Source organism: Bos indicus, chromosome 9, assembly GCF_029378745.1.
Source record: "Bos indicus isolate NIAB-ARS_2022 breed Sahiwal x Tharparkar chromosome 9, NIAB-ARS_B.indTharparkar_mat_pri_1.0, whole genome shotgun sequence".
Taxonomy (NCBI): Eukaryota; Metazoa; Chordata; class Mammalia; order Artiodactyla; family Bovidae; genus Bos; species Bos indicus.
In genome coordinates this window covers 64,084,853-64,100,729 of record NC_091768.1, presented here as the reverse complement: position 1 = coordinate 64,100,729, position 15,877 = coordinate 64,084,853, and the positions used below count along the sequence as shown (strand labels likewise).

The window sequence follows — 15,877 nt, the reverse complement described above, 5'->3', positions numbered from 1 at the left end:
GGAATCTAAGCTAGACTGACTCTAAACCACAGATGAAAGTAAGTGATAACAGAAGAGGGACAATGGATAGGAGGAAAGCAGAGAAAAGCAGGTACCGTGTGACTGACGGAATAAGAGACGTAGCCACAGGTCAGCAAGTGGGAGGCTTAATTTTTAAGATTTCACAGGAAGAACAGTCTCTGGTGATAACACAGGCCACCAAAAGGTGATCCAAGTGGGAGACTATAGAAGAGTGACCTCAAGATAAACTACAGTATTTGATGGGTTACTTGCACAAACACTAAAGTTACCCAGAATCACAAGATTTAAAATGGAAAAAGTCTATAAACTAGAAGCTTATAGTGCAAGAGACTAATATCAGTAAGAAAAGACAGATGGCAGAAGTTCCAAAAGAGTGAGAGATTTCTACTTCCTCAACAGAATAACTGGTCTTCCCACCATAAACAACTAGAAAACTGGACAAATCATACACAGCAACTGTTTCTAGGCATTGGATAACAAGCACGACAGGAATCTTGAAGAGAAGGGAAGTGGATGAACCTAGAGCCTGTTATACAGAGTGAAGTTAGAAAGAGAAAGACAAGTATTGTATATCAACACATGTATATGGAATCCAGAAATATGGTACTAATGAAGCTATTTGCAAGGCAGGAACAGAGACGCAGACACAGAGGACAGACTTGTGGACACGGCGGGAGGAGAGGGTGGGGCGAACTGAGAAAGCAACGCTGAAACATGTCCATTGAGATATGTAAAACAGACAGCTAGTTGAAAGCTGCGGTGTAACACAGGGAGCTCAAACACAGTACTCTGCAACAACCTAGACAGAGGGGTAGGTAGGAGGGAGGTTCAAGAGGGAAGGGACATATGTATACTTGTGGCTGACTCTGTTATTGTATGGCAGAAACCAACACAACATTGTAAAGCAATTATCCTCCAATTAAAATTTTTAGAACTAAAGAGAAGGGAAGCACACAAGTGAGTGCCACATCCAGACCAGTTCTTTGACTGGGGACAACCGCCCCAGGTGCAACATGAAATAGAACGGGCTACAGAAGATATTGTGAAGATTGGGGATTTCAGAATCGAAGAATAAAGCACCAAGTAGTAAGAAAAGGTGAAGATGATGATTACAGGTGCTCACATATTACAGACAGTGAACAGTAAGTGCAAATGCTGTGAGACAAAGGCTGCACCACTCAACTACAGGAAACTGGTCTCTAGGCCCCCGGGGCAATTCTGCACTTGACAAACATCCACCACAAACCTATCACTAAAAGTTCTCACATAAGCATGGTTACTGTTAACCCAAAGAACTGCTACGGATTAACCTGCCTGCAGAAGGAAACACAAACCCTCTAAACCTCTGTGGTCCCTGTCAACCTGGTCCCAACTCACTTTTCTGCTCTTATGCCTCCCACTCCTTTATACAAAGTTTTATACAAAGCTTCACTCCAACCAATAAATAGCACACTTGACATCAAGCTTTTAAAAAACCTTAAGTCTAGAAACTAACTCAATGGGTTACAGAGGTATTCACAGAGGAAATTATGAAATCCGTGTCCACAGACGCTTACTGAAAATCATTCTGAGCCAGAAAGATATGACTCCGAATTCACAATTTTTAGAATCCTTCAACACTTACATAGTACATATTTCATAAACAACATACATTATATAGCATAATACATCATGTTATAATAACATAAATAATATGAGGTCTGACATAGTACTCCATAATCAGATATTAGTATTTCCACAGAAAAATGTATAAACCATAAATAAATAAGTCATAAATAAATACTATAAACAAGTCTCAAGTCTGTTCAGGTCAGGATTTGTTATCAAATGTAACTGGTGTATCAAATCTAGAGGACAAGTTATTTCTTTTTGATTTCTGAATTATGGATTACGAACTGCAGACCTGCGCTTAGACTGAGTGACAATAAACACCGCATGCAGTATGCACATCACAGTAAAGGCAAGCAGTAACTGAAAGGCATTATTTAAGACAGAAATCTTTAGTGTTAAATACATTAATCCTGCTGTTCGAAACCAAGGGTGATCTCACCCACTGCCAGGGGAATTTGGCAATATATGGAGGCATTTTTCACTGTCACAACTGTGGGAAGATAAAAGAGAGGTATTTTTTATGGTATGGTATTTACATCAAGTGACTTGAGGCCAAGGCTCTGCTAAATATCTTACAATGTACAGAACAGCCCCCCACAACAAAGAATCACCTGACCCAAATTATCTATAGTGTTGAGGTTATCCTGCATTAATCAGAGACAAATACTGAAAACCAACAAGCTAAGCATTCAGAAGGTTGGGGGAGGAAATACAAATCCAAACACGTAAAAAGGAAGGACACGCTAAAGAACAGAAATCAGTCAAGTAGACGACAATGACAAAAGACATAAACTGGTTCTTCGGAAAAATTAATAAAATAATTAAAACCTCTGGCTGGATACTACTTGAGGTTACTAGGGCACCAGTAATTACTTTAAAAACTGATAATTAAGAGAAAAAGGTATAAGCATTTATTCTACTTTTCCAGCTTGAGCTATACTTCATTGTAACTAAACAGACCTTAACAGAGGATAAATTAAAGCAACTCTACAAACACACACACATACACACACACACACACACACACACACACACGAGAATTTAAATTAAAAAATACAGAAGGAATGAAACAATAACAAATCACCATGTTGCATCCTATAATGATTCAGATCAGATCAGATCAGTTGCTCAGTCGTGGCCAACTCTTTGCGACCCCACGAATCGCAGCACGCCAGGCCTCCCTGTTCATCACCAACTCCCGGAGTTCACTGAGACTCACGTCCATCGAGTCAGTGATGCCATCCAGCCATCTCATCCTCTGTTGTCCCCTTCTCCTCTTGCCCTCAATCCCTCCCAGCATCAGAGTCTTTTCCAATGAGTCAACTCTTCGCATGAGGTGGCCAAAGTACTGGAGTTTCAGCTTTAGCATCATTCCTTCCAAAGAAATCCCAGGGCTGATCTTCAGAATGGACTGGTGGGATCTCCTTGCAGTCCAAGGGACTCTCAAGAGTCTTCTCCAACACCACAGTTCAAAAGCATCAATTTTTTGGTGCTCAGCCTTCTTCACAGTCCAACTCTCACATCCATACATGACCACTGGAAAAACCATAGCCTTGACTAGACGGACCTTTGTTGGCAAAGTAATGTCTCTGCTTTTCAATATGCTATCTAGGTTGGTCATAACTTTTCTTCCAACGAGTAAGCGTCTTTTAATTTCATGGCTGCAGTCACCATCTCTAGTGATTTTGGAGCCCAGAAAAATAAAGTCTGACACTGTTTCCACTGTTTCCCCATCTATTTCCCATGAAGTGATGGGACCAGATGCCATGATCGTCGTTTTCTGAATGTTGAGCTTTAAGCCAACTTTTTCACTCTCCACTTTCACTTTCATCAAGAGGCTTTTGAGTTCCTCTTCACTTTTGCCATAAGGGTGGTGTCATCTGCATATCTGAGGTTATTGATATTTCTCCCGGCAATCTTGATTCCAGCTTGTGTTTCTTCCAGTCCAGTGTTTCTCATGATGTACTCTGCATATAAGTTAAATAAACAGGGTGACAATATACAGCCTTGACGAACTCCTTTTCCTATTTGGAACCAGTCTGTTGTTCCATGTCCAGTTCTAACTGTTGCTTCCTGACCTGCATACAAATTTCTCAAGAGGCAGATCAGGTGGTCTGGTATTCCCATCTCTTTCAGAATTTTCCACAGTTTATTGTGATCCACACAGTTAAAGGGAGTAAATAAATGGTGAAACCAAAGAGAAAATGTGTTGGGCAGCTGTCACCACCTAAATCTACAAAAAGTGAGGCAACTCGACCTAATGTGGAGTTACCTTTTGATGTGATGTATTAGAATGTACACATCATCACTGAAGTACACGTGGACCCCCCTAAAAAAAAACATGTAAATCTAACAGTCTATAACTCTAACTCCCTGTCTACAAGAAATACAGAGGTGCAGATGACTATCAGCAAAATCCAAAGTGTGAACAAATAACCCAGTTTCTTCAACAAGTCAATGGCAAAGGGAAAAAAAAAGAGCGGGTGAGGAGGAATGTTCTAGATTAGGGTTGACAAAGGCTTATGGTATAGTCCTCAAAGCTAAGATTTTTACATTTAAAAAAGAATATGGGACAGAGAGACCTGATATAGCCTGAAAAGTCTAAAATATTTACTGACACTTTACAGCAAGTTTGGCAACTCTTGTTCTAGATTATACTTACAAAAGCTTCAAAGATGCAGCGACTACATAAAATGAATAGACCCAGTTGTGATTCTGATTAGAACAAATGCATTATAAATGTTTATATAATTAAGAAAATTTGAGTATGAGCTGACTATTACAAGACATTTTAAAATTACTGTTAATTTTGTAAGGTTATGGTTTTGTGTAGAATAATTATTTTAAAAGGAGGAAGGTCAGATTTTTTAAAATACTAATGGCTGTTGAAGCTGAGTGATGAGTGCTTAGGGGTTCTTTGTACTCTCTTTTTTCTATGTATGCTTGGAAATTCTCAAAAGCAAAAATTAAAAAAGACAAAGTTTTAGCAAAACAGATCGGGGAGAAAAGAAAAAGAGAGGATACAAATATAAAACTGTTGACTTTTTAAAAATGCACAACATGAGAGTTGTAAATTTTATTTGCGGCAAAATGAGGACTGCAGCGTGGGAGACAGCACTCTGAAACAGCTCTAAGAAACTACTCCAAAGAAGGAAGAGGGAAGCTCAGTATATATGAGATTTTGGTGAAGGGGGAATACATGCAATCAAGCACATATTCTTCCAAAAGGTTTCTGCTAGTCTCATGAACCTTTCCCGAGTCACGAGGAACAGTCATCACCATGAAGGATTGCAGTGTTTTTCTAGATATCAGGAGATACAAGAATCAGGCTAATAAAATCGGCTCCTGAAAATACCTATCTGAAGATCCCTGCTGCCAGTCCCACCACACCACCCCCAGCAAGAGTGCCTCATTTCTGCTCTCCACCCTCAGCTTCTTTCAGGGGGTGTTGAACGTCAGCAGCTGAAGCAGTGCATGATTTAATCCTTGTAGAGACAGATGGCAAGTGCCCATAGCAAGAGCCAACTTGTAGTTGACACAACACAGAATGAAAAAAAGAAGCAATCACAGCTATAACTGAAATGAAGAGTAAGACTATAAACAATTGCTGCTGCTGCTGCTGCTAAGTCCCTTCAGTCGTGTCCGACTCTGTGCGACCCCATAGACAGCAGCCCACCAGGCTCCGCCGTCCATGAGATTCTCCAGGCAAGAACACTGGAGTGGGTTGCCATTTCCCTCTCCAATGCATGAAAGTGAAAAGTGAAAGGGAAGTTGCTCAGTCGTGCACGACTCTTAGTGACCCCATGGACTGTAGCCAGCCAGGTTCCTCCATCCATGGGATTTTCCAGGCAAGAGTACTGGAATGGGGTGCCATTGCCTTCTCCACTATAAACAACTATATAGTCATAAGGGAAGGGAAAGGGAAGTCGCCCAGTCGTGTCCGACTCTTTGTGACCCCATGGACTGTAGCCTGCCAGGCTCCTCCATCCATAGGATTTTCCAGGCAAGGCTACTGGGGTGGGTTGCCATTTCCTTCTCCATATAGTCATAAACTGGATAAATAATATGACAAATTTTTAGAAAAAAAAAATGCTAAGAATTAGGATGTTAAGAACTAGATAACCTGAATAGACCAACTATTTATTAGAGAAATTAAAATATAATCAGAGACCTGGCTTTAAAAAAAAAGGCCCCTGGCCCAAATGATTTCACCAAACTTTCATGAAATAGATAATCCTTACTTTATACAGACTGCTTTCAGGGAGGAAAAAAATGAGGAAAAGCTGCCAATTTAAAAGGACTAATATAATTTTAATCCCCCAACCTGATAAAGATAATAGAAGGAAATCCTTAGGTCTATTTTATTCATGAATATAGAAATGAAATACTCAGTAAAATACTAGTTAATTAAAACTAGCAGTATATCATAAAATAAAGAATAACACACTATAAGAAAGGCATATTTTTCTAAATAGTTCAGTATCTTTTAATCATCATGAACTAAAGGAGAAAAAAAATCATAACAATGATGACTTTTAACCTAATTACTAGATTACAGGGAACCTAGAGGGACATTCAAAAACACTGCAGGGAAGCAATCAGCAGAAGCCAAATTGTGGAAAACTCTATGGAACAAATGGCCAGTTTCCCCAACAAATAAATTACAAGGTTAAAAAAAGGGAAGAAATTTTCAGATTAAAAGATCATACTTGGGTATTATTTGAATAAATCTAAAAGGCTGTTTATAAATAAGATTCATTATGGTTGGCGTAATGGATAGACAGGCTCATGACAAAGCATATAAAAATACAGTAAAATTTTAATGATGATTGATCATTTACTATAAATTTCAACACTGCTGTATATTTAAAACTTTTCATCATAAAATATTGGAGGATAAAGTTCTAACAGATTCAGGGAAATCTGAACAATGAATAGATATTTTAAGGATGCTAACAGCTTTTTTATTGTGAAATGGTATTGTGGGGGCTTCCCTGGTGGTCCAGTGGTTAAGACCTTGCCTTCCAGCACAGTGGGTATAGGATCAATCCCTGGTCAGGGAACTGAGATCCCACATGCCTCCTGGCCAAAAAGGCAAAACATCAAACAGAGCAATAATGTAACAAATTAAATAAAGACTTAAAAAATGGTCCACATCCAAAAAAAAAAAAAAAAAACTTAAAAAAAAGAATGAAGTGGTATCCTGGTTATGTAGAAAAACAAAAGCTCTTGGGAGGTCACTGGTGGCCTACTGGTTAGGATTCTGGGGCACTGCGGGGGTCCGGGTTCAAACCCTGGCCTGAAAACTAAGATCCTGCAAGCTGCATGGCACAGCCAAGGGAAAAAAAAAGCTCTTATCAGTTAAAGACACCTACTGAAATGTTTGATACCCACTGACTGAGTTACTAACACACACATTAAATAAGAAGCTTTGGGGGCTTCCCTTGTGGCTCAGACAGTAAAGAATCTGCCTGCAATGCAGGAGACCTGGGTTTGATCCCTGGTCAGGAAGATCCTCTGGAGGAGAAAATGGCAACCCACTCAAATGTGCTTGACTGGAGAATTCCATGGACAGAAGAGCCTGGCGGGTTACAGTCCAATTCAGTTCAGTTGCTCAGTCATGTCCAACTCTTTGCAACCCCACATGAATCGCAGCACGCCAGGCCTCCCTGTCTATCACCAACTCCCAGAGTTCACTCAAACTCACGTTCATTCAGTCAGTGATGCCATCCAGCCATCTCATCCTCTGTCGTCCCCTTCTCCTCCTGCCCCCAATCCCTCCCAGCATCAGAGTCTTTTCCAATGAGTCAACTCTTCACATGAGGTGGCCAAAGTATTGGAATTTCAGCTTTAGCATCATTCTTTCCAAAGACCACTCAGGGCTCATCTCCTTTAGAACGGACTGGTTGGATCTTGCAGTCCAAGAAACTCTCAGGAGTCTTCTCCAACACCACAGTTCAAAAGCATCAATTCTTCGGTGCTCAGCTTTCTTCACAGTCCAACTCTCACATCCATACATGATCACTGGAAAAACCATAACCTTGACTAGACGGACCTTTGTTGGCAAAGTAATGTCTCTGCTTTTAAATATTCTATCTAGGTTGGTCATAACTTTCCTTCCAAGGAGTAAGCGTCTTTTAATTTCATGGCTGCAGTCACCATCTGCAGTGATTTTGGAGCCCAAAAAAATAAAGTCTGACACTGTTTCCACTGTTTCCCCATCTATTTGCCAAGTGATGGGACCAGATGCCATAATCTTCGTTTTCTGAATGTTGAGCTTTAAGCCAACTTTTTCACTCTCCTCTTTCACTTTCATCAAGAGGCTCTTTAGTTCCTCTTCACTTTCTGCCATAAGGGTGGTGTCATCTGCATATCTGAGGTTATTGATATTTCTCCTGGCAATCTTGATTTCAGCTTGTGCTTCTTCCAGCCCAACGTTTCTCATGACGTACTCTGCATAGAAGTTAAATAAGCAGGGTGACAATATATGGCCTTGACATACTCTTTTTCCTATTTGGAACCAGTCTGTTGTTTCATGTCCAGTTCTAACTGTTGCTTCCTGACCTGCATACAAATTTCTCAAGAGGCAGGTCAGGTGGTCTGGTATTCCCATCTCTTTCAGAATTTTCCACAGTTTATTGTGATCCACACAGTCAAAGGCTTTGGCATAGTCAATAAAGCAGAAATAGATGTTTCCCTGGAACTCTCTTGCTTGTTCGATGATCCATTGGGTCGCAAAGAGTCGGACACACTGAGGACTAACACTCACACTGAAATGTTTGGGCTTCCCAGGTGGTTCAGTGGGTAAAGAACCTGCCTGCAACGCAGGAGATACAGGAGTCGCAGGCCTGATCCTGGGGTCTGGAAGAATCCCTGGAGAAGGGCATGGCAACCCAATTCAGTATTCTCGCCTGAAGAATCCTATGGACAAAAAGGAGCCTGGAGGTCTCTAGTCTGTAGGGTAGCAGAGAGTTGGACATGACTGAAACGACTGAGTACGTACGCACTGAAATGTTTGATGTTTATAGACAAAACATCTCACATGGCGTTTCCTTCAAAATAATTAGGGACAGGAGTGATACTTGGCTTTGAACTGATCATTTTTGAAGCCAGGAGATAGGTATTTACAGGTTCCATTGTACTACTCTATTTTTATTTTGTATGTGATTGAAGTTTTCTATAATAAAAAACTTTATAATAAAGTTTTTAAATGAAAAAAAGAAAAAAATCTATTAAAAGACCATAAAAGCAGATCTGAATGAATGTGGAAAGATATGTTCATGGATGAAATCATTAAATATAGTTAAGTAACATCAATTCTACACAGATTAATTTACAAATTAAATAAAACTGTGCAAATTCTTTGCACTCCTCACATCAAAAGCAGGAATCTAATTTCCTTCCCCTTGAATAGAGGCTGGCCTTAATAACTCACTCCTAATCAAAAGAATGCAGCAGAAGTGAAGCTACCTAACTGCCTAAATTTCAGGGTTAGGTCATAAAAAAAGTACAGCTTCCAGTGGAATCTCTTCCTCAGGATACTCATCCTTGTCACCCAACACCATTTGGGGAAAAAAGTCACACGTGAAACCATACGTAGATGTTCTGACCAACAGCCCAACTGTATATAAAAAACATACTACAAAACTACAATACTGTCATTTTAAAAACAATTCAGTACTGTTGTAGAAAGAGAAAAATAGACAAAAGAAACAGAACACAGAGTGAAAGACCCATTAAGTTTGGAATAAAAAACATTGTAGTGTCTGGGTTCTAATCCTGGATATGATAAAACGCAAATTACTTAATCTCTCCGATTGTTTGGTCCTCTATAAAACAGGGGTAATAATAATACCTAACTCACAGGGTTGTTTTAATAATTAAACAAGTTCACTAAAGTACTTTAGAAGAGTCTGTCTTAATACTGTTAAAGTGTATGTAAGCCAATTGTGGTAACTTAAAAAGTAATAAAGAAAATAATAATAAAATATATTAAGAAGTGGCTCCATATATAGAAAAGGCTACAATTTATAAAATAAAATTGTAAATTGCAGGGAAAGTGACTAGAATGTTAACAACAGTGGTCATCTTTGAATGGTAAATTTATGAGTGATTCTGAACACCTTTCAATTTTCTGACTTCTTTACAGTTTAGGGCTTCCCTCATAGCTCAGTTGGTAAAGAATACACCTGCAATGGAGGAGACCCCAGTTTGATTCCTGGGTCAGGAAGATCCCCTGGAGAAAGGATAGGCTATCCAGTCCAGTATTCTTGGGCTTCCCTTGTGGCTCAGCTGGTAAAGAATCCGCCTGCAATGAGGGAGACCTGGGTTGGGAAGATCCCCTGGAGAAGGGAAAGGCTACCCACTCCAGTATTCTGGCCTGGAGAATGCCATGGACTACATAGTCCATGCGGTTGCAAAGAGTCATACACAACTGAGCGACTTTCACTTACAGTTTATATGAATCAATGTTATTTAGAAAGTTATTAATAAATTTTTCTTAATAATGTCTTTTTAATGTAATTTTTAAAAGCTTGGGCTTCTAAATCAGAATGATCATCATTAGAATCCCATTCTGCTACTTACTATCTATGAGAAAATTACTGAACAACTCTTAGCTTCAGTTTGCTCATTTGTAAAATGGAGCTATAATCAAGACCCTACAAATTGAAACTACAATGACCTCCTACTATACACTAAGTAAAATGGCTAAATTAAACCTATAAACAATATTAGACAAAACTATAAAACATTTTTGGCGATAGTATAAATTGGTATAATAACCTTGGAAAACTGGCAGTATCTACTTAAGTTAAACAAATATATATGCTACAACGAACCATGTTCATTTATGGTCATATACACCCAAGAGAAATAAGTACATATGCCTATTAAAAGAAATATATATTAGAATACTCACAGCAGCATTATTCATAATAGCCAAAAATTATAAACAACGCAAATGCCTTTCAACAGAATGGACAAAGTGTGGTATAGTCTCAGTGGAAAACAACATAATAACAAAAAGAATAACTACCAATATATGCAATAATATACATAAATCTCAAAAGGAGAGTTGAGAAAAAGAAACCAGATAAGAGAAGACCATATGATTCCATTTATATAAAGTTCAAAAAGCAACAAAACTGATACATGACAACTGAGAATGTTACTGACAATGGAGCCTAGTAGGGTGATGTTTTATATCTTGGTAAGTGGTGGTTACACGGGGAGTTATATTTTACAATTCAAAGAACTATACAATTACATATGTGTTATGTACTCTTTTATACGTTGTATCTCAAAAAAAAAAAAAATCACCGAGGCTAGTAACAGTACCTACTTCACAATGTTGTGAGGATAAATAAGACAAAAATAACTGTTTTTGTGCTGAGCACCATTCCAAGCATGTTCCATGTATTAAAACCCAGTTAAGGACTTCCCTGGTGGAACACCACAGTTATGGAAGAAAGCAAAGAACTAAAGAGCCTCTTGATGAAAGTCAAAGAGGAGAGTGAAAAAGTTGGCTTAAAGCTCAACATTCAGAAAATGAAGATCATGGCATCTGGTCCCATCACTTCATGGCAAATAGATGGGGAAACAGTGGGAACAGTGACAGACTTTATTTTGGGAGGCTCCAAAATCACTGCAGATGGTGACTGCAGCCATGAAATTAAAAGATGCTTACTCCTTGGAAAAAAAGTTATGACCAACCAGACCGCATATTAAAAAGCAGAGACATTACTTTGTCGACAAAGGTCCGTCTAGTCAAAGCTATGGTTTTTCCAGTACTCATATATGGATGTGGAGCTGGACTATAAAGAAAGCTGAGCGCTGAAGAATTGATGCTTTTGAACTACAGTGCTGGAGAAGACTCTTGAGAGAGTCCCTTGGCCTGCAAGGAGATCCAACAAGTCCATTCTAAAGGAAATCAATCCTGATTATTCATTGGAAGGACTGATGCTGAGGCTGAAACTCCAATACTCTGGCCACCTGATGGAAGAACTGACTCATTGGAAAAGACTCTGATGCTGGGAAAGATTGAAGGCAGGAGGAGAAAGGGACAACAGAGGATGAGATGGTTGGATAGCATCACCAACTGGATGGACATGAGTTTGGGTAGGCTCCGTGAGTTGGTGATCGACAGGGAAGCCTGTTGTGCTGCAGTCCATAGGGTCGCAAAGAGTCAGACACAACTGAGAGACTGAACTGAACTGAACTGGTCATATAGTAGATGGGAATGCACCTACCAATGCAGGGACACAGGTCTGATCCCTGGTCGGGGAGACCCCACATGCCACAGAGCAACTAAACCCACGTGCCACAACTACTGAGTATGTGCTCTAGAGCCTGTGGGCTGCAACTACTGAAGCCGATGTGCCTAGAGCCTGTGCTCTTCCACAAGAGAAGCCAGCACAATGAGAAGTCCACACACCGCAACAAGAGAGTAGCCCCTGCTCACCACAACCACAGAAAGCCTGTGTGCAGCAACAAAGACCCAGCAAACAACAAAAACACTTAAATCATCACAGTAATCACAAAATGCAGGCTCCAGTATTATGCACATTACACAGATTAGGGGACTGACTCAAAAATTGGATTACTTATCCAAAGTCATATAACTAGTTAAAGGAGGAATCAGAATAAAATTCTGAACAGTCAAGCTTCAGATTCAAAACTTGTGACCACATGAATAAATTGCCTCAATAATAATGAAAACTCTTAACACAGTAACTAGACCAAAGTACTCACAAAGAGTTACCTATTAATACTATTGATATTACCATTATTATTAGGATTAACTTACAATATTCCTTATAATATTCAAATATTCAATCCTATGATTAGCAAATCTATATAACTGTATATCCTAATCGTATGCTCTAATATATTAAAACAATACTATAAAGATGATATCATAAATAATTTGAAATACATAAAGTATATTACTCTACTCTTACCACAAATCAGTTACAGTGGTCCAAAGGTTATATCCATTTATCTTTCCACAGATAAAATTCATAATTTTATTCATACCGAAAGAAAATTTTATATGCTAATTAACATCTTGAGAGATTTTTAGAAGTTAAAATTTAAAGACAATAAGAGAAAAGTTAATTTCAAAAAGAGTACTAGTCTAAGTTTAACCACATACTAACCAGGGGAGTTTTTATTTGGTTGGTTTTCTGGGGAGGTGTGGGGTTGTTTGTTGCTTTTGTTTTCTTTTTGGCCATGCCATGAGGCTTGCTGGATCTTTTTTTTTTTTTTAACTTTTTTTTTTACATTGCAGTATAGTTGATTAACAATATTGTAATAGTGTACAGCAAAGTGATTCAGTTATACATATCCATATAACCATTCTTTTTCAAATTCTTTTCTCATTTAGCAAGCAGAGTTCCCTGTGCTACACAGTAGGTCTTTGTTGGTTATCCATTTTAAGTACAGCAATGGCAACCCACTCCAGTACTCTTGCCTGGAAAATCCCATGGATGGAGGAGCCTGGAGGGCTGCAGTCCATGGGGTCGCTGAGGGTTGGACACGACCGAGCGACTTCACTTTCACTTTTCACTGTCATGCATTGGAGAAGGAAATGGCAACCCACTCCAGTGTTCTTCCCTGGAGAATCCCAGGGATGGGGGAGCCTGGTGGGCTGCCATCTCTGGGGTCGCACAGAGTCGGAGACGACTGAAGTGACTTAAGTACAGCAGTGGATCTTAATTCCCTGACCAGAGCTCAAACCCAGGCCCCCAGCAGTGGAAGTCCAGAGTCTAAACACTGGACCACCAGGGAATTTCCAACCAGGGGAGATTTTAAACTGAGAATTTCTTATAAAGTTATTTCTAAAAATTAACTGGTGAAATGCCTGTATAAAAATCATTTTTTGAAAATATGTACTAAGCGTATCTTCTCATTTTTCTAGTTCCACAGCTACACCCCCCAATGGTGTCTTGTACACAAAAACAATCTCATTCATAAATCCAACCACTCAGAAATAACACTTGTTATTTCCTTCTTTCTTTGCATAATACAAATACAGGGTACAGCGTTCAGACGTTATAAAGACACTGATGCTATCCTATGACTCCTTAATAATATAGATGCTGGATGCTATGATTAAGTTGAAACCCTCAGAAATCTAGTTCAACCTGTTCCTACATAGTTGTCCTACGTGGAACACCTAAACTGACTTGGCTCCCAAATAAGATAAGTAAAGATGCCTGGACAAAACAATCATATAAAGTTGGCACATCTTTCATACTACACCTGCTTACCTGGCTTGAAATACTTTCCAGATGATAAAGTAAATAATTAATAGCTTCCATTCTCTTAAGGATTCCACGTACACGTCCTCCATACTCTTAAAGTCATTTTACCATCATAAAGTACAGTTTCCAATAACATTAATCGCAGTTTAAACCTAGTATTATATAACTCAGAATCAACTAATTAGAAAGCAAAGCGACAAGGGAAGAAATCCAACTTCAACACAAACCCAGGAAACGGTTATCTTAGAACAAAATCAATTTACCAAGTTTCATGTTTAAGTTTCCCCGATCTTACTATGCTTGGGGACCAATATCTCCAGATAAAGAGTAACGATGGTTGCACGCTCAGACTATGAGAGAAAACATGCAGGTGTTATCGCTGACAACTGCCTCACATGTCTTTCCACCAAAAGCAAATCTGGAAATAATTCTGAAATAATTTCACCTCTACTACCTATTTCATCGCTACCGCTTCTAGAAACAACAGAATGAAGGACATCAACCAGTTTAGTTCAGAGGCAGAACCTTCCGCTTCCAAAATGTCAACGAAATTAACCAATTTCACCTTTCAGTATTCCCTTTAGAAATATTCTAGGGATGATAGTACTATTTCGCTTTCTGACTTCGGGTCAACAAATCCTTCCGGTGTTGTAACCAACACCACCACTCCTTTGTGGGAGAAAGCCTAGGCTGGGATCGCTTCATATAGGGTGGGCGTGTGCGCGCGGGGCGGGGAGGAGCGAGGCGAGTCGTTCAAAAACAGACAGCGACCGGACCTTGCAACTCTCCTCCGTCAGCTGACCGGACCGCCCTGAAAGATTTTATTCCTCTGAAAAGCATAGACGACGGAAGCCCAAGTTTTAAGAAATGGGTGAAAACAAGGTAAGACTCGGGGCCGGATGGTTGAGAAGCGAGGCCTTAGGACCCGCGGCACCCAAGCCCACCCGCCCGCACTTCCGGGCCCGGCGCCCCGCCCGGCTCCCCCGGCCCGCTCTCCCAGAGGCCCCCGCAGCTCGCCCCACGTCCCGCAGCTGCGCAGCCCGACGGTCTCCGCGCAGCGATGTAACAGCGCCTGAGCCTGCAGCTTCGCGGGGGGTGGGGAGGACGGCAGTGGCGGCCGCCCCTGCGCCGCCGCCTTACCTGTTGAGGAGCAGGGAGGCGGCGCTAAGGCAGAGCAGCAGGAAGCAGAACAGCGGGTACTGGCGACAGATCTCGCGTCCCACGTCCAGCCGCAGACGCTGCTTCAGCTTCTCCCCTATAGTCCGCACCCAGGGCGCCATCTTCGTCGGCGTCGCTGAAGCTGTACTAAAGACTAAGGCCGAGGTCTAGGCAACCCCCATCTACCGCCCGCGTCTCCACCCCTGGGGGCTGGATCGCAGACCCAGACCGCCGGCGACCGGCGGACGGTCAGCCGGCTGCAGCCGCCCAAAACCCCGCCCACGAGCCCCGCCGCGCGTGCGCGGCCACGCCCCCCGTCGGCCTGCGGGGACAGCCGCGAGACGTGTCCGACGTCAGCCGGCGGCGCAAGGCCCATCGCTTACCTCTCCGGTCTGGACCCTCGCACCGGCCTCCAGTGGAGAGCCCCGTTCCCCGGCGGCCGGCCCTTTGCAGAACTCGGGGGGAAGCTGCAGCACCCAGTAACCGCCTGTATTGCGGAGGAGAAACAGGATTTGCCCGAGCACAGGAGAAACTGCAGCCCCCCTGCAGCCACCGGGCCCTGCCTGCGGTACTCCCGGAGCTCGGGGCCGCTGGGAACTGTAGTCTCTGGGACGCGCCCCCCCGCAGCGCTCTGCACGCCTCCTCTCCGTAGTCTCCGCTCTGCGTGGGGACAAGTCCAAGCTTTGCGCGACGCCCCAAGGGGAGGAGGGGGGGACACCTCTCAGCCCTTATTTTGCATGGGCCGCGCGCGGGTGAGTAAAACAACCCTGGAACATCAAACCCACCGGGTCACCACGCCTGCGAGGAAGCATCTTTTACGT

At 41.4% G+C, this 15,877-nt stretch overlaps 1 protein-coding gene across 5 annotated transcripts in view; it reads right to left on the bottom strand.

Moving 5' to 3' along the window:
* The window catches only part of SNX14 (sorting nexin 14), an 84,262-nt gene extending 68,933 nt beyond the window's left edge, over window positions 1–15,329 (bottom strand). For all 5 annotated transcript variants that reach the window (XR_011568469.1, XM_070796121.1, XM_070796125.1 and 2 more), the window contains exon 1: window positions 15,039–15,329. Coding sequence is in view for 4 of the 5 variants with exons in the window: in XM_070796121.1 (XP_070652222.1) it covers window positions 15,039–15,178 (140 nt within the window). In the remaining variant the exon portion in view is untranslated. The remainder of the gene's footprint in view (window positions 1–15,038) is intronic.
* Window positions 15,330–15,877: the final 548 nt, after the last annotated feature.